Here is a 19,685-nt window from a genome sequence, read left to right as displayed (position 1 = left end):
TCTGGCTGGAGAGCGTCTGTGAAGAGGTATTTTCACGTTTTGTCTCAGATTCTCAGCTGGATTTAAGTCTGAACTTTTACTGGACCATTATAAGACACATTCTGGACATGAACTGTTTAAACTTTTGTCTGCAATTTGGTATATGCACTATTTGGAAAAACCATTCGCCACAGAGAATCTCTTCCCCCAGGTTATCTCCCTGATGAGGAAAGTCCTCAACTACTCAACTATGAAACAAAACAAGAATTTTTGCAGTGTCACATCAAATATTTTTTTTTTCTTCATGAAAATTACTTGAAACACATGTACATTTTGTACTTTGGTTTTTATTTGATCTCCTCTCTAGTTAATATTTCTGTACTAATGTCTATATGCTGATAGTACTTGAAAACCGAAGTCAGATTCCTCATTTGTGCACACTATCTTGGCCAATAAACGTATTCTGATTCTAACACGTGTTCTGTTTTTGATCCAAGCTTCTTGTCTTTGACTGTGCAACTCGCTAATAGTCTCTAATAGTTGTTGTTGGTCTTTTTTTTTTTTTTTTTTTTTACAGCATGTCTTTTTATTTAGATTGCCTATCTGGCTTGAGCTTTCAAAGTTGCTGGGTATCTCTTGAACATCCAAACCAGTTTGCCTTCTCCTGGAGGTGACAGTTTGGGTCATCTATAAGACCTTGGCAAAGTGCAAAGCATTTGAAACAAGTAGTTCTAGTAATGTTTGAACCTATAATTATGGAATCTAAAACTGTTTAGAGATTGCTAAAAAGAAACTAAAAAAACTCTCCCTATATGTATATATCTCCAACTCTCCCCTGATCTTCACTCAGTTCGTTGGACCCAGCCGGTGTTCAGAGTACCGGCCAATCCTACGAGTGCTGTCAAACAAACCCTTTTCATGTTGTTAGAGAAAAAGTACCAGATGCAGTCAGCCATAACCACTTACCAAACATTAGCAGGCATCGGTCCTGTCCAGTTAAAAGACATCCTAACACATTCAGCACCACTTGTTCAGAGATTTAGATGGATATGTGATCCTGTACGTACAAGTTTAATCTTGTGCGAATTGCAGATAATCTACAAATGTATATAAATCAAACATGTGCACCTAACTCATGTTCTTAAAAGTAGTTGAACTTGTAATTGTACACTGAAAAAAACCCAGTGTCATTAATGCTTTATTAACCCAAAATGACATGATGTTCATGTCATTCTTCTGGAAAGTCTGGTGTAGCTCTTTCAAAAGGTAAATAAATAAGTGAGTGAGTAAGGACACACGGCTGTAGAGTCTCTTTTCCTTAAGTAAACAGACAGGGCTTCTCATCCTCCTCTTCTAAAATGGGAAATGTTTGAATTATTCCTCCTATTAATAGTAACACTTTAATTGTGTTTCTCACACTCAGGGTTTTGAGAAAATAAAACATCTCCAAGTGAATACTAACTGCTAATACTGACACTATTATTTCTTAAACTTGAAACGCCTTACATGAATAAGCAGCTTGGTCAGGAAGAAGGATAAACTTTCTGTGTCCTTACTTTAAAATTAACCTTGAAAACATTACATTCAGATTCCTTTGTTATCACATGAAGAGAAAGAGACACAACAGCATTGAAACATAACTTGTTTTCAGCTTTTCAGTGAAAATAAATCCAACATGTTCTTTGCATGTATACAAGGTGAAAGTCAAACATTTGTCATCTTGCTGCTGGCAAGCTGCGCTACTCGTGTTAAAATTCCTCATCGGTCTGCAGACCTGTAGATAATACGCTAATTCCAGATGTTTAACAAGGACAGCTACAAAGTCCAACTATGGCTAGTATGATACTTTAAACATTTAATTTAAACAGAATATTCAAATCTGGCTGGCTTCCCGATTCCCGCTGAAGAAAAGCATCCCACGCCACGATGCTGCCACCTCAGTTTTCATTCAGTTTATTTAATAAAGCATTTTGAAAACAATTTATTCAATACTATTTCACAATTATATAATAATTTATTATGGTCTGTCACATATCCCAGCAAAATACATTGAAGTTCATGGTTGTAACACAACAAGTTGGGATTGTTCGTGGGGCAGGAATACTTTAGCAAGACAATGTAACACACGATTCATTTCAAGTTTATGCCTGTAATATTATCATTTCATATGACCTTAGAAAGAAAGTAACAGAAATAGTGCCTCTATAGATTTATTATTCACTTGTCAGAAAATTTCCCTTCATCACAACAAACATGAACACTTTTTTTCAGAACAAAAACATCAAACCTTTTTGTACATTTATACAAAGACTTTTGTTCTTTAGCTTTTCCAGCAGCTTATTATTGAACAATGAAACCCAGATCCAACAAATGACTATCAATCTGTGGTACAATTTGTTGTGTCTGTAATATTTCTTTCCACAAGCCTTTGTATATAAAAAAAATAAAACATTGCACAACTGAAAATAAAAATAAGAGCCCACAAAAGTCCAATCTCTTCCAGGCTTTAGAAATATCCTGTTACATGAAAAAAAAAAAAAAAAAAAGTCTTTATCCAGTTGAAAATGCTCCATTTAAGTAAAATCACCTTTCAGACCAACATCTGAAGGAGACTCTGTCCACATCTCATTTACGGCCATCCATCCCTGATTTGCTCTCCTGATAATTGCTTCAGAGACAAGCAATAACGTTAGAAACATCAACAGATAAATCATATTTTATGTGCAAAACGAGAAGAGCCAGATACAGTCTAGATGTGTTTCAGTTATTGGTGTGAAACTGTGGAATGAATTGAACGATGATTTTAAGTTATGTCCTTTCTTGGCGAACTTTAAAAGAGCTTTAAAATGTAAAATGATAAAATCTTACGCTGTTATGTAGATTTATATGTGTATTGTGAAGATATCCTGGTAGGCTGTAAGGTATAAAAACAGGGTAGGCAAGAATCAGCTTTGCTTCGGCCTATTCCTTTTTTGGTAAACTGTGGGTTTGTTTATTGTTGTTTTTTTTCTTTTGTTGTTTCCTGTGTTTAATGTGGACAATTTACCAAAATAAAGTGATTGATTGATTGATATTTTGTCTTCATCTCTGTCAAACACAAAGAGAGCTCAGGGTAAGCTCTTCTCAGCACGCAGGTCTCCATGTTACCCCCTCCCACCCCTTTTTATGACATGGCGTTACGATCCCTTTGACTCTGAGGCATTTTTAAAGCTCGTATACAAAGTGCTGACAAGCGTCACTTCCTCACGCATCGGATTCTTACCGGCAGAGAGCGCCGGTGGACGCAGGAGTTTCACCAGCCTCTTGGGGAACTCCCCGCAGAACAGGAGGTAGATGCAGGGATTGGCACAGCTGTTCAGGCTGGCCAGCAGCATCAGGATGGTGAAAATCGCAGCTGGAGGAACAGAACTAAAAACATGTAATGTGTCTGCACTGAAATCTTATGAATATGTTGTAGCTTCCTGTATTAATTTACTCAAAAAAACAAATTAAACTGTGACTCAAAGCTCGCAGGCCTGCCGGGTCCCAGAGGATGCATGACCTCTAACACAGAAAGTAGATGCCAAAACTTTACATTCATAATTAAATTTAAAGAAAAATTTTAAGAATTTATCATGATTCAAAATTTGCAATGGTATTTCATGTTCAATTTAAAAAAAACAACAACTAATGATTGCACAGGTAACATTATTAATCTTTCCATTTTATCAAAGCAAAGCAATTGGGTAAATTAAGTACAAAAGCAGAATATATTACACTTACAGCTGCGCAACATTTCTTAAAATATACAAGTGAAATTTGATCAGTCCCAGTTGATAAAATTGTGCTTTCTATATCCATGCAAGAGTAATGACTGATGTCTGCATGTAAAAAGGTTACAGGGACACAGAACCTTTACTGGAAAATGTGAACTATCTTGTCCAGTTAATATTGTTGCATAAATATGTTCCTCAGATCTGTTTATGCTTTTTATTTGTTTTCTGGATGGATTATTAATAATGTCGCTGCAAACTAAACAATATATAAACTTCCCTGCTCTATAGGTTTTCATTGAAATACAGGACTCTGGACTTTATTCTCTTAGAAATAATGAGAATGTAAGTTTTATGACCAGATAAAAGTGTTACAATTCAATGTGCAATAAGTTAAACACACATACGTAACAGAATAATTTAATGTAAAAATGAAAGTATAAATTGTTGTTCGTTATATGTTAAAAGCAGATATGTTTACTTAAGAATCTAATTTATTGCTCTATAGTTCTTTGTTGCAACAAGAGATGAAGTCATTTTATTTGTTAAGCTTTCTCAGTCAGTCGGTCAGTTTAAGTTCAGACTGAAAGTTTTTCTCCCTGACATTTAACACCAATTAAAGAGAAAAGCTAAAGGGGGGAAGAAAATCACTGCAGCTGAAAATAAGTACGGTTTTGGTTTTTATTCACATTATTAGGTATTTTCTGCCAATTTTATAATTGTCTTTTTTTTTTTTTTTTTTACCAAACTTATTTTTATTTTCTGTTTTTTATCATTCATGTTTTTGATGTTGTGTTTGTTATGAAGCACTTTGATCAGCTGAGGTTGTTGTAAATGTGCTAAATAAATAAACTTGGTCAGTTTTGCCATGTCAGAGTAACTGGGTGGGGCTAACAATGTAGAAGTCAAGCAGATTGGTCTTCAGTTAAGCAGCTTAACCATTTAGATGTTAGGGTTAATGTATGTCATTGTTGCATGTTGCATAAGAAAGAAGAAATAATCAACAGTATAATAAAGTCACATTTTAATTGAAGATTTTGTTGTGCTTGTGTTTTAATAAATTAACACTTTAAAAATTCATTTAACACATTTATTATACTGTTAAAGTGAGCCCATCTATAAATATTAATTTATAGGATTAATTGGGGGTCCAAACTGAATTCAGCTCAAGGTCACATAACCTCAGGTTAGCTATTTCAGTAAATATAAAATAATGAAATAATAATTATTTTAACACACAATGACATCAAATAATTGTCCGATGTCATTGTTTGTTTTTGAAAAAGAAGTACACTAGATAGACATATATATTTTTTATTAGATTAGGGGGAGAATTGGTGGCCCAAATCAAATTTCGCTTGGGCCCCATTCAATTTCGGACCGCGTTTGTTGTTTATAAGGAAAAACGTGGTGGTATTTTTGCAGTAACTTACTCTCTTTAGGCGCATTTGCGTCCCAGGCGGACCACAGCTGCACGGTGAAGAAGGGAGCCCAGCACATGACATACACCAACACAATGACCACGGTCATCTTCAGCGTCTTCACCCTGGCTTTGGACATCCCAGCCGCTCCGCTGGCTCTTGCTGGCAGCGGCGCCCCGACGCTCACTCCCTGCCTGTGAGTCTTTCTGGACAGGTTGGTCTGGATGGCTCTGCAGATGCGCACCTGGCAAACTACCACCGTGGAAACCGGCAGGATGAAAATGACCAGAGTGGTCCAGGTGATGTAGGCCTGCAGCCCCCAGGGCTGGATGAATTCCGCCCAGCAGTCAAACACACCGGGTGCGACCTCCACTTGGGAGAAGATAAAAACCTGCGGCAAGCTCCCCACGAGAGAGATCCCCCACGCCACGCACACGGGAACGTTCAGTCTCGAGCGCGCCCGCTGAAACTTCACCATCGGGTTGCAGATGGCTTGGTATCTGTCCACCGTCATTACCACGATCATATAGGTGGAGGAAAACATGCCCAGGACCTGCAGGTACTTCACCAGGCGGCACACCAGGTCGGGTCCCACGAACCGGTCCGTGATGTCCCACATGAGCTGCGGGCACACCTGGAAAAAGGCGACCACCAGGTCCGCCAGGCACAGGTGGAAGACGAAGACGCGCATCCTGGACATCTGCTTGCGCTGCCGCCAGAGGAGCAGCAGCAGGGCGGTGTTGAGGATGGTGGCGGTCACGAAGATCGCACCGAGCAGCGCGATCTCCACCCGGGCCAGACTCTCGTCCCGCGGGACGTCGTACGCATCCACAAAGTCGCTCTCATTTAGCGGACGCATTTTAACTTTAAACTCGGACACAAAGCGTCTGGAATAGAAATAGTATATATACATTAAAAAAAATCAATTTAATTAAAAGAAAAATCCTGCATATAAAGTTTGCAATCTTCTCCCTGAGAATCCTTGATCAGACTTCAGCTTCTCCAGCTATAAAGATGTCATTTTTTTCCCCACCAGTATTTTGCCGGAGGTAAAACGCTGCAGAAGTTGAACTCTTGGTTTGGTCTCCTGTGCTGCGCCCCCTGTTTTTATACTGGAGATCAAACTGGGTGGAGCTCACAACCATCGCTGAAGGTTTGGTTATTAGGTCAGCAGATGATAGAGAAGATAGACAGAATACAGACTGAAACATATGAAACTGTTTCCATGAAAACAAACTCAACATGTAGATTTGCTAAATGCCACAATGACGGCGAATACCTCTGCTAAATATATCAGTTCCAGTGCTTGTTTTGGATTTTTGATCAAATGGTTCAACTGTTTCTCAGTTTCTCTCTTTCTCACTGTTCAACCTAATACTTCTTAAAGTTTTAAGTACTTATACACAGTCAGTAAGTCAAAAATCAAATATTGATGGGTAAAATGTTCAAACTAATCTGAGAGTTAGCAAATCTAAGATAAAGCATATGAAATTAATAAACTGATGTGATAACAATAGCATTTGTAAAGGATTATTAGACTTTGTCAGTACAATATTGGAATAAGGGGAAAAAAAAATCTGAAAACTTAATACAATTCCTTAATAAAGAATTACCATACTTTTCCAAATGTGGAAAATGAGAGAAGCCAATTTAATACTTCTCCAGAATTTTTGAGACCAAGTAGAAATCCTGTAAAACAGGAATTCTGAGTAAAATAACAGGAAATAAATTATGTTATTTTGCTAATCTCCAAAATAAACATATCCTATTAATCTTGGAGGTTAGCATGAGGTTAGGTTAAATGTTTCAGAAAAATAAAATCAGGGAGAAGTCTATGTCTCTGTTTCACATTGATGACTGCTGCTCAACAAAAATACACAAACACATTTTAGAAAACAATAATTTCTAAAGTTCAGCTGCATTGTAATTTATTTTTTTCCCAAATGCTTCTTACAAGTATCACATACATTTTTGTCATTGGGAAACTCTTTAGCCATGAAACCGTCTTCACTTTGGACAGTTACTGTCCAGAGTCTGTTTTCAGCTCAACAAAAGTTGTCCCCACCGGCTGCCTCTCTCTGAATTTATGAACAAGGTTTGGTCCCAGCCTGCTTCCACCTCTAAAATTACCTTTATCGCCTCAAAATTTATCGACTCCTACACTTCTTTGAGCTTATCTTTTCCCATTGAGCTGGTTTGAAAGAATGTGACTGGCTTTTGTGCTCTTGTGCAAAGCCCCCCAGATCAGATGCATCAAGAGAATTCCTCACCACTAAAACTAACGAAAGGACAAAGCTAAGTGTACATCTCAGATTTAAACTTCTATCAGGCAACCATATTAATAAGGCCACCTTTCCTTCAATATCTCATTCTTTCATGAGAGATCTTGTGTCAGCAGCGATCCTACCACCAGTGAGTGCTTCAGGCAAATATGCCACTTCCAAATGCATTGTGGGACGCCTGGTAGTTTCATCCACATAACGACAGGAAACATATAGACGGTGATCCATATATCAGCAGTCAAGGTCAGAGTCTCCATCTTCTATGTGAGCTTTGATCTTGGACATCTGGCCCTTGTATCTCTGTATCACCATGTCCTTTAGAGTCTGTTTGGATGGAAGAGTATATGTGGGATCAAGCAACGCCACAAACTCCTTGAAGCCACAGTCATCAACAATGGAAAAAGGCTGCGAATCCTTCACTAGCATGTTCACAAGAGCCTCATCTAGCTCTCGCTTCCGGTCCCCTAAGACACAAAAAAGAAGACAAGCAGATAAAAAAGAAAAGAGATAAAAATGTGAAGCAGAAGCATATTGTGTTTCTGTTTTTTTTGTCAACGATGACAAAAGTATGAGAGATTTGTGCTACCTTTATTTGCCTTCCCCTGGTTAACCACAGCTCCATGCTTCGCAGTATAATGCCTAATCATGGAGGAAGTACTTCCGTGATATTTCAACTCAGCTGAACACACCAAACACTGGACCTGTATGTAAAAAGGCACTTTAAATCTCAAAAGTTATAACCTGATGGGTTCTTACACTAAACCTGGGTATCGATGCACGACACAATGACTCCACAAGACAAAAGTAGCAATAGAAAAGTATGCAGTTCAAATTTCTCGTGATTTCTTGTTGATTTGTGTCACAGCATAAACAGTTAGCGAGTGCTACACACGTGACTCGAATAAGTGGGTGATTAACAGGCTTCTGCAGCTCTTGATGGCATGCAGAGGAGGTCTTGCAATCATTTGGACTAGGTGGTCTGGAACAGAAACGCATTTAAAATATGCATGGCAGTGGTCCCTGAGGACCGGAATTGACAAACACTGACCTAAGGACAACTCAAGCACATTTGTGGCTAGTTTCCCAACTACAACATTACGGCCGTTTCATAACGGCCGTAATATTGGGGCAGATAGTGCATCACCAGTAACAGTGTTTTTGGAGCTCCTCAGAGCTCACACGTTATTTGCATTGGTGATTTTTATTGCAAAACATCAAAGTTTATCCTTTTTCTGCTTACTCAATAACTAACGACATATCTATTTGTCATGTTCCAGTTAAAAGCTATTTATAAGCACAAATGGTTAGGACAAATCATATTTTATTTATGGTACTCCCTTTACGTATGTATTAAAAGTTATTTGCCAGAAATGATTTGAAATAGGTTCTTTCCAAAGCAATTGAAAGACTGGCTATGATTTATATTTTGCAGTATTTTATGGGTTTTATGTCTCTAAATATAATGATATATCCCCTTAACATAGACCTAATAAAGACCAAAGATATTGCACTACACTGATAGTTACCACTGTGTATGTATTTTCCTATGTTCAGAGGTGAGTAGAGTACCCAGAAATTGTACTCAAGTAAGAATAACACTACTTTAACATATCTTCACTCAAGTAAAAATAAAAAGTAGCCGTTCAAGAAATTAATAAAGCAAGAGTAAAAAAGTATTTGGTAATGAGGCTACTCAAGTACTGAGTAACTGATCAGTAATAAAAGGTTACTGATTTAATATTTAAAAATTACATCATCAGACAGACCAAAATATAAAGTTATGTTATTTTTTTGTATTTCATAGACCAAAATGGAAATAATTCATATAAATTACCTAATTACAAAATAAGAAAATCAGAAGAAACATTTTTCCAAATCAATTTCTTCAAACCTATAAGACTTTAACAAAATCTGCAGATGTGTCTATATCTGGTAATCTTTTGGTTAAAACAAACTTGTTTTTCAGTCAATGAAGTTACTCACAGTTAGTAGAGAATCCAGACATTTTACTCAAGTAAAACTAGAGACACTTCATAATAAAATTACTCTAGTAAAAGTAAAAACTACAGCATATTAAAAATACTCCTAGACATATTTTTCCCCCCAAAAAAGTTACTCAAGTAAATGTAACTGAGTAAATGTAATTAGTTACTTCCCAACTCTGCCTATGTTAACTATCAAAGAGCCAGAACACCTACCTTATCAGGCTTGACCAGTTTAAAGTATTCCCACATATCAGAGCGACCTTTCTTCCTGGGTTGACCCCCACTGTCATGCAAAGGCAATGAGTCCACAATGGAAGAAGGTTGCGAGTCTTTCACCAGCATCTTCACAAGAGCCTTGTCTACATCTGGCTTCTGATCTACTGAGATAAATAAAGACATACACAAATAAAAAGATAATGAATAAAAGGAAGATGTAAAATGGGTCTGTGGTTTAGTAACAATTGTTGGAGCTATTTATTCTTTATTTCTTTATTCATTTGAATTCTGTTAGTTTATTCTTACATTTCTAGTTTTTTGTATTATTTGCAGGTTAATAATTGGTGATTCTATTTATCTTTTGTTTTATTATTTGTTCTTATTTATTCGTTTTCTAAAGACAGGAAGTGAGGTGGATCAATCCACTTTCTATAAGTGTAGGGGCCTGGTAAAGACCAGCAGGCATTTGGGTTTGGGGCCTACGGTTTTTACCAGAGCAAGAGAGGTAGCATGAAAACAAGAAAAGGTTTGAACTCTGTAATTGTTTTGCTGAAACAAAATAAATCATCCAGAACAACAAAACAAGTTTGGACAGTGAAACTTCTTTTGCCTGCGCCTTATAGTGGCTGATGGAACTTTTATTGGATGTTTGGTTTGACAAACAATCGCCACTACAACAATAATTAAAACATTCACCCTACCTTGGTTTGTGTTCCCATGGTTAACCGTGGCTCCATGCAGGGTAGAGAAGTGCCTAATCATGGATGAAGTATTCCCATGATACTTCAACTCACCTAAACACAACGAGCACTGCACCTGTAGAGACACAATTTGTAGATCAAATTGTCGTTTGAGTCTAAAAGGTTGTACCGTAATGGTGGTACTAGTCTAATACATCAATGATATGCTTGTAGCTCACAATACTTAACTTAATTTCTGCTAACCACAATCAACACAGAGGTAAATTAGAAGAGAGCATGACTCAAAAATAAGGTAAACAAGACGCAGATGCACTTCGAATGTGTTACCTGGGCGCCAGTGCATAATACAGTGGCTAAATGGACAAAGTCATGATTTATGCTGTGATTTATTCAGTGAGGAGGCAGAAATCTGAGAACAGTAGCTTTGAGACCTATCAAACCAGCACTCTGTGGAGGGATTTAAATGTGCTGAGCCCAGCCACTCTATAAGTCACCACAGTGACCAATAAAAAAGGCTCTGATTTTAATTTGCTAGCAATCAGATAGGCATGGTAACTGCTGCACCCATTTTGACCACTACAGTTACTGTGATGCGCAAAGGCATGCATCACCTCCAAACAACTATGTCGCTAGAATATGTCTCACTTTTCTGCACATAATCAGTAGAGTAGGGTAGAAATACCTTTTATTGTCCCACAGTGGGGAAATTCAATTGCAACAGCAGAATCAAGATATGTAGATTTACGCAAAACATCCAAAAGTGTTGAGTGTATATTTACATATATATGAAAGATATGAGATTAACAACAATATCAATACATGTTACTGTTCAACATAACAACAAAAATATGGTTATCAGAAATAGAAATATTGTACTCACAATCCAAGAAGTGTGCAAATGAGTAAGATGACTATTTTTTTAAACATATGTTGTTTATTTTGCATTAAAAAGAGACTCTTTAAAATACAGGATATCAGTGCAAAAAAACAGATGTGTGTTAACACACATCTGTCACTGATGGAGCTCTCCATTTCAGCAACAGCTGTTCTAGTGTGGTCCGGACGCAAAAAATAATGATGATAATACAAGAAGAAGAGTTATATGGCTCTTCATTGAAGTTTCATAAATAAAGATTTCAAAAATCACATGTTCGATTTTACTTATTCTGCTTTTAGTTCAGAATAATCCAGCTGAAGTTTGAGGGGTCTAGTGCAGGGGTGGGCAACTCCAGGCCTGGAGGGCCGGTCTCCTGCAACTTTTAGATGCGTCTCTACTTCAACACACCTGAGTCAAATAATGAGGTCATTAGCAGGACTCCGGAGAACTTGACTGCACTTAGGAGGTGATTCAGCTGTTGGATTCAAGTGTGTTGGACCAGGGAGACAACTAAGAGTTGCAGGACACCGGCCCTCGAGGACCAGGTTTGACCACCCCTGGTCTAGTGGTAGTTATGGAGCAGGAGCAGTTCCACTGTGGTCCAGATGCCCAAAAAGTGCTGAAATCACCCTTTACTGAAGTTTTACAAGTCACATACGTAGTTTTAGATATTCTGTAATCAGTGTAGAATGATTTAAACCAGATTTTAAATGTTTTAGTTACTAACTAAAGCAGTTCAAAGATGCTCACGGTCGTGAAAAATTAGGTGAAATCACCCTTTAATATTTTTCTCAATGGGAAGCTATTCCTATTGCTTATCACTAATAAGAGAGCTAGGACAGCACACCTACCTTATCAGGAGCGATCAGTTTAAAGTGTGCCCACATGTCAGAACGACCTCTCTTCCTGGATGACTCCATGTTCTCACTCAACAGCAAAAGTGCACTAGAAATGCTTACAAAAGATTCATCGCTTCCAGCTGAGATAAGGTGTCAGGGCCGCTGATTGGTGTTTGAAACACTGTATCGAAGCTTCAGAAGCGGACAGCCATAGCATTGTTGTGGTTCTTTCTCTGCACCACGCACAGCACGCACGAGAGGCACGTTGTGATGGCCGTGATGTCGTAGCTGGCTTTCTAACCAATCAGAACACCGTGTAGTACTGCGTCTCTTCCGGAAAAGGAAAAAATAAACAGCATAGTGGAGCTAAAGGAGCTAGGTGCGGGTTTTCTTTGAGATCTTTCTGAACTTAGTTGCGTTTTAAGTTTCACTAACAAGCTAAACTGCAAAAAGAGCAGTCGTCGTTTAACTGTTGGTTTTACTTCGAAAGAAAGGGGCCTGTTTGAGTTAGCTCCTCCCTTGTTAGCCACTCAGCTAATCTTGCTGCACTTTGCAGTCGGTGTTCAGGACTAATGCCTCAGGAGGGAGAGGAACCTCTTCCCCCGGTTCGCTCTCTGAACAGCGGGATTCCCGTTAATGTCATCTTCTGTAATCGCACCAGCCGTGTTGTCCGGCCGCTGTGGATAAATTATGAAGGCAAGCCAACGAGTTACGCCGACATGCAGCCATTCTCGGGACGAAGAATGACGACCTATGTCGGTGAGTGAATGTGCGAAATCTATCACTTAATCGATTAATCAGTAAGAGAAGATGTCCTGAGATGGTGCATATTTCTTTTAGCGAAGTGTGATTAGAAAGCTGTGTTTTTTTTTTTTTTTTTTATCTCAATGTGTTGTTTCTCGATTTTAAGTGAAACACATTGTCTAAGTCCACTTATTTACAGTGCAAAAAATAGCATACAGCTGGACCAACAATGAATCTCATTTCACTTCATGTCTGGTATTGACTTAAATTTCTGTATAACCGCATCTTATCCTTGCATATGACTTTATTTGTTGCGCTCAAATAGCTCAGATTATCTTAAATCTTGGCAAATATAAACAGAGTAAAACACAAAAATAATTTTCAAATTGCTTTCTTTAAGGCAAAGAGTGATTCAGCTTAAACCGGCGTTGTGTGGTAAAAATAAATGCCCCACCATGGAGATTTAAGAAGTCACACCAGTGTGTGTATGACAGTATGAAGTTGACAAAATGATGCAACATATCAAACAACATTGCTGTGATTTTTTTTAAAAAAGAAAAGGATACAAGACATTTAAAACCCAGAGAAAAAGTATGTGAAGTCATCAAAAATAACAGGTAAACATGGAAATATTCATCAATGAATCTTAAATAAATGTTGCTTTTATTTATAGTTGTCCTTTTATATATCTTTAAAAATCAAGTTTGTTACAATAGAATACATTTTCAATTTAAAAGCAGTGACAGGAAATATTGTCCTTTGAAACAGACATTTAGTTTACTCTCTTTTGCAAAGGGAAATTAAAAGTTAATTAAATTATTAATTTAAGTTACATCTGGTTTGTGATGGATTATTGACCTTGTGTGAGCTAACTAAGCATGTGGCGATGTAGCAAATGAGTCAAAGAATTCAGACAGTTTTCATTTAAAAAAAAATCTCTTTGAGTGTGTCTTTACAGGAAACCTTAATCATTCCTACAGAAGAACGTGGCTGAGATGGCCCGATTTAGCCTTAGCATTAATTTGCTGAACATGAGTTCCTGCTGGTCTTTGAGAAGCTGGCCTAGATGTTATCATCTGTGCCAGGAAATCTGGAGGCTGTGATCATGTGAGCAGATCTGTAAAAATGATGCACACGAGTCAGTAGAAAGGTTTCAACGCCCAGATCTCTGTTGTTGCAGAGGGAGGAAGCTACTGCTGTAGCCAGCTACACAGATGTTTCAGACCTAAACAGATTCATAAAATTCAGATAACTGGCAGAGAGGAAAAAATCTTGTAGTGATGCTCCAAGTGGATGGTCAAATTTTTTTTGTCATAAATATTATTGTAAAATAATGTGTTATTATTCTGTATTTGGTTTTTTTAAGGGCACCCTTGGATCTTCAGAGATGCAGCCTCGGATGAACCTTTAAAAGTCAACTGCAAAGAGCTGTTTGTTCCCAAACCGTCCGGGGATGAGGCTGTTCATGTTAACATCACTTTACCAGGTAAGACTCTTAAAGATATTTAAGATATCTATATACTATAACATTTATTGTCGAATTTATAGAGGAATAAGTTTAGTTATATTTCCCCTGGGGCTTTAATGATGCTTTTTATTAAATTAGTTGTGCATAAAAAGTTAAATTAGATTTCTTTTTTAACATCAACACTGTGGCCAGCCCAGTTTGTTTTAAACTTCATGGAAATTCTCCTTCAAGTTCTTAAAAGAAATGGTTGGTGTTTTAAGCCTAAGAACATTTGCAAAAAAACAAAAACATAAATAAATGGATAAAGTCCTAACATATTAGCTCCATAAAGGAGTAGAAACTATATGACATACAGAAATCATACACCAAATGAGCCAATGACTGATTATACAGATTTTATTTAGTTATTTAAACCTTTTATATATTCTTTGACTTTCTAAAAGCTTCTCAATTGTTTAATTATCAGTATTTCATCATTCTAATAATTAATATGCACCAATCAGGCTTTCCTGGTCAATGGCAATTTTTTCTTCTCTATTATGTCTGATATTCTAATTTTGACCAGCTCATTTTTATTCCTAAGATCTTTAAAACATTACAGAGGAATAGGTGCTGTAGGTTATTTGATAAAGGTTTTGGTAACAACTTTATTTAACGGGGTGTGCAGAAGATTGACATGACACTGCCATAAAAGTACCATAACACCTGTAATGACGAGGAAGGAGCCTTTATGAATGTTTACGACTGTTGTCATAAAGTGTCATTCAGTAAATAATGACACTTATAATGCAAAGTTGACCATTTTAATGGACTTTTAATACAAGTTGTAATGCAACTTTTATTAAGTGTATTTATTTATCAAATAATGCAAAATTTACAGTTTTAATGGACTTTTAATACAAGTTTTAATGCAAATTTGCATTAAAAGTGTAATTATTAACCAAATGACACTTCATGACAACAGTTGTAAACATTCATAACGACTACTTCATGTTCATAATAGATGTTATCTCATGTTTATGACAGCATTATGCCAGTCTTATGCACACCCTGTCAAATAAAGTGTTACCAAGGTTTGTAATCAAACAAAAAAATAATTACTAGGTTAGTATGCACTAAAGTGTATATCCCTAATACTTCTATGATTTGTAAGATGCTTAAAAGTACAACAAAGTGCATATTTTTAATTCATGCATCTATAGACTGCATATGGTGTTCATTCTTGACTGATTCTGTCTTATTGATCTATGCACCTGATAATACTGTATAAATAAATCTGGAGTAAAAGGCATTAATGTAATAAAAGCAACACTTTTCTTATTGTCTGTTTCTCACCAGTTGACAGTCTGAAGGATCGAGCTCTTTATGCTGTGCGACGTCTTGTGCGACCAGAGGACTACAGGAAGCTGGAAATCGCACGATGCCTTCATGAGGATCTGGAAAATCCACCCAACCATCGGAAAGATCTCCAGCGCATTAATCGGCGGGTAGAGCAGCATCTACTGGGGGCAGGAAGCCCCCAGTAGATGCTGGGGCCTCAGTAGAGCAGCGCTCTCTCAAAGACACTAAAGACTGCCAGATGAGTCATCGCTGTTGATTTGCTGTAAAGGAGACTCACTTTGACTTCCTGTCTCATTTGTGATATTTACCCAGCAGATTTAGCAAAAATGTCTCCTTCAGGAGGTAAAAATCAATTTAGCCTTCAATTAGAGGGTTTTTGTTATGAATGTGAAAAGCTGTATTAGGACCATAGATGGGGGGGTAATTTCAAAAATTTATTTTTTTGGTATTGACAGCAAAGTATGAGCTTGGATAGAGTATAAATGAATTTTAAAAAGCTATATGCAACTTTTGGGAATTCTTACCTAACAACAAAATTTGAGGATTTTTGTTCGACCTTTTCTCGCTGCTAACTTAACATCAGAGAAAGCAAAGCTGAATTCATCAAGTCTTTAATTAAACGCTGTAACATGAGCTTTTCTTTGCCTTCCCACCCAGCAATCTGTTGCCTTGTTCTGAATTGACTTATAGCCACTTTACCTGAACTACTTTCACCGTTTATTTTTTGAGAATTAATAAATATAATATATATTTGTTCCTGCTTGAAATTATTTTTGAAATGCAGTGCACCTGAACCAATTTTGCTCAGCCTTTAAATAACTAAATTAGACAGTTCTGGTCAGACGTAAAACTTCTAATTTCCATGTGTGTCATTAATTTGGGGCCATTGATGCATGTATTCTTTTAAGCAACACAACTTTTTGATTGTGGAGTTTCTCAAGCTAAAATCTAACCATACACCCTAACTACTAAAACACGTCTTAAAGTTGCGGTGAAATGACATGCTTCTGGTTGCCACTTTCAAGTTTTTGGTGTAGTTGTTAGGAAATGTCTAACTTTGAGCAGAAACAGACTCACTAAGGGGTTGTTTTTGAAATTTCTTACATCTCGGTGATAGTTTGTCACAGATTGCTAAAACTTTAGGATGGTTCGGTCAAATTTAGGGAAACTGCTTTTATAGTGGAGAAATCAGGCTAATGGTGAATCCTATTAAAAAAACTATGTACTGTGTTAAAACTAGCTTCCTATTTTAAATGAGATGTTAGCATTTCTGGTAAAAGTGTTCAAAAATCCCACCGTAATTATGCAAGAAGCTTGTTGGTTTCAGGAAATATAAGAACTTTTCTCAACTCCCAATCATTAGTATATGTTCCCAGTGAGAAAATCTATAATCAATTCAAACTTGTTTCTTGTTTTTAAAAATCCTTGAAGTTATAAGAACTGTTCAAATGAATCCTTAAAGCTCAAAACTAATATAAAATTCAGAGCCAAAATGTAAGTAAACCTCTGACCAGAGTTGCAAAAAGAGCTGCATGATCACAACACATATTATGTTAAGTTATATTTTTTTGTGACTGTTTTAAAAGTAAAAACCAAGCTGATTTATGTTAGAGGATGTTCTGAATCATACTCCTCGTTTTTACCGCAAACTAATTTTTATAAATGATTATTTGAAACTGGAGTTAAAACATTGTCCTCCAGTTTTACTTAATGAGATCAGGGAAACATTTTATTTTTTCAAAGAAGTGCTTTTCCAAATTATACAATTGTGTGTAAAAAAATAAAAAAGCCACAAAGGTTATGCGATCCATCAGAATAACCTTCTAATTTATTTGACAAGATCTTGGTTAGACTAGCCAACAATGTCCCAGTTGGTGAGGCTTGTCAGTTCCTGAAAGTATACCTGGCTCCAGTTTTCTCAGCAGAGGCACAACAGCCAGGCTTGTTGCTAAGCAGTTCGATAACACAACACAGGCTTGAGTGTGCAAGCCAAGTGCAAGGAATTGTGGGGATCATGCATCCAGAAGGAGGAGCAAAGAAAAAACCATGGGACTTGAGTGGTTTTAGGCTAGAACTGTGAGTCTACTGTTACAGAAAAGAGTGTGTCTCACACAGACGTACGGTATTTTCGTTTGAAGGCGTCCGCCATTCCTAAATTTTTCTGTTTTCATCATCAGCAAGACATTTAGGGCCCAGGAGTCACCCGGTCATTTTTCCCACATGGCCAGATGGATCACTGGAGCAAAATGAAAAGAATGGTAAGAGTCCACATGGCTGCACAGTGGTGCAGTTGGTAGCACTGTTGCCTTGCAGCAAGAAGGTCCTGGGTTTGAATCCCGGCCCGGTGTCTTTCATGCAGTTTGCATGTTCTCCCTGTGCATGCGTGGGTTCTCTCTGGGTACTCCGGGCCTTAATTTGGGGAGTTATTTTATTTTTATTTTGTTCTAGAAAAAATACTCTGCCTATTCTCAGCAATAAGAATTACATGAGTCAGCTCTTGAAAACCTTTTTTTGTATTTGGGAAATTTAACAAACGCAAATCAGTGAAAGTCGCTAGATGTTTGCAGTCCTACCTGTTATGGTAAAATGGTCGAAGACCTGCACTTGTACAGCACTTCATCAAGTCTGAGGACTCCAAAGCACTTTATGCTGCAATCAGTCATTCACCCATTCGTACAAACATTCACATGTTGATTGTGGTAAGCTACGCTGTAGCCACAGCTGCCCTGGGCAGTTTGACAGAAGTGAATCAGCCATTAACCGCCCCCCTCTCTATCATCAGCATTAAAAATATCAAATCGAAAGAAAAGTTGAAGTTGCAGTTAATATTATGTTGTATTTTGTGCTGTAGTATGTAACATTTTCCATTTGAAATAGATTTTTATTTGTCAGTGAAACTCTCAGCTCAACCCCCCGGCCGACTTGACACAGTTTTGGTCTGTCACGCACTCTAAAATCTGAATTAAAATTCATTCAAATTTGTACTTGAAACATGAAAAAAATGCATCAAAGTTTAAGGAATCCTTTTGCGATACCGTGTTTTGTTTATCAGAGGACAGAAGTGATAAAAAACAAGAATTCCAGCCAAATGTGAACAACACAGTCAGCCTGCTGCCTCCTCTTACTGAATCTGCAGCTACGCATCTTGTTTCCTCCACAAAGCGAGGACACAGTAGGCATTACATCAAAGCTGGTGACACATTCCTACTGTAGTGAATGTTTCCCCCACTACAGTACTGCACAGCCCATGTCTTTTTCATTAGATAAACGAAGATCCGTCATTTTACCCCAAAACATGCCTCAGGACAGGAATGTTTTCAACAGTTGGGCCAGGAGAAACCTCTGCTACTGGCTCGTTAAGAAGAAGACCTCAAAATGTAAGTCTGGATTCAGGCTCTGACTGAAAGACAACAACAATATTTAGCAGCTTGGTGTAACCCTCTCAAGTGTGTGTGAATGGCAGCAGTGAGATCTAGGCACTAAATCTCTTTGCAGCCGCTCCTGTTTCTCAAATAAACTTTTGCGTAACAGTTTGGAAATCTGAAGTTTGTTTTCAAAAATATTTAATATTTAAGAAAAGGTTTTCCCTAAGAGATTTCTTCTGCTTAAATTTTATGCATTAAATCAACGTTTTACATCAGAGAACCATTATCTTGAGTGAGTGACTGCAATTTAAAAATTTTAGAAATGTGAGTACATAAAAACATGTTGTGTTATAAAAAAAAATGATGCTGTGACAAAACAAAAAAAATAATTCTAAACATGTTTCTTTTATTCCTTTATCTAGGTAAAGAATGCCTCATGGCTTCATAAAAACATCCTTGGGAAATATCTGAAATGTAAAAAAAAAAGAACAAAAACTCACTCTGGCATTTACGGAAGAGGATTAGGGCCACCGAAGAAAAAAAAAAGAGTTCTGAGATTAAAGTCAGAACTCTTTTTTTTTTTTCGGTGGCCCTAATCCTCTTCTGTACTGGCATACATTTTAGTCCTCCTTCAATTTGTTTTATTTCAATTAAGGCCATTGCTTCTCATTTTGAACTAGACCCAGTGGCGCAAAAGGTGGCTATGCAGTGTATG

The 19,685-nt window shown here is 37.2% G+C and overlaps 3 protein-coding genes across 4 annotated transcripts; 1 reads left to right on the top strand and 2 right to left on the bottom strand.

Annotated features, from left to right (window-relative positions):
• Positions 1-512: 512 nt before the first annotated feature.
• On the bottom strand, positions 513-6,660 carry LOC116710994 (vasopressin V2 receptor-like). Its single transcript, XM_032550358.1, has 3 exons — positions 5,165-6,660; positions 3,242-3,373; positions 513-2,647 (listed from the first exon to the last, which is right to left on the bottom strand). Exons 1-3 carry the CDS (start codon positions 6,063-6,065, stop codon positions 2,553-2,555), a joined length of 1,128 nt encoding a protein of 375 aa, XP_032406249.1. The 5' UTR covers positions 6,066-6,660; the 3' UTR covers positions 513-2,552.
• Positions 6,661-7,058: 398 nt separating this feature from the next.
• Positions 7,059-12,290, bottom strand: LOC116710996 (uncharacterized). 2 transcript variants are annotated; one of them, XM_032550360.1, is made up of 5 exons: positions 12,065-12,290; positions 10,337-10,451; positions 9,633-9,799; positions 8,021-8,135; positions 7,059-7,898 (listed from the first exon to the last, which is right to left on the bottom strand). In XM_032550360.1, exons 1-5 carry the CDS (start codon positions 12,131-12,133, stop codon positions 7,666-7,668), a joined length of 699 nt encoding a protein of 232 aa, XP_032406251.1. In that variant the 5' UTR covers positions 12,134-12,290; the 3' UTR covers positions 7,059-7,665. The 2 variants fall into 2 exon arrangements, with proteins under 2 accessions (XP_032406251.1, XP_032406253.1); XM_032550362.1 differs by having other exon boundaries at positions 9,633-9,796.
• A 101-nt stretch (positions 12,291-12,391) lies between these two features.
• Positions 12,392-16,360, top strand: vhl (von Hippel-Lindau tumor suppressor). Its single transcript, XM_032550366.1, has 3 exons — positions 12,392-12,811; positions 14,163-14,282; positions 15,603-16,360. The coding sequence occupies exons 1-3, from the start codon at positions 12,625-12,627 to the stop codon at positions 15,788-15,790; spliced, it is 495 nt and encodes a 164-aa protein (XP_032406257.1). The 5' UTR covers positions 12,392-12,624; the 3' UTR covers positions 15,791-16,360.
• Positions 16,361-19,685: the final 3,325 nt, after the last annotated feature.

This window comes from Xiphophorus hellerii, chromosome 20 (genome assembly GCF_003331165.1).
Source record: "Xiphophorus hellerii strain 12219 chromosome 20, Xiphophorus_hellerii-4.1, whole genome shotgun sequence".
NCBI classification, from domain to species: Eukaryota; Metazoa; Chordata; class Actinopteri; order Cyprinodontiformes; family Poeciliidae; genus Xiphophorus; species Xiphophorus hellerii.
This window is presented reverse-complemented; position numbering and strand designations above follow the sequence as displayed.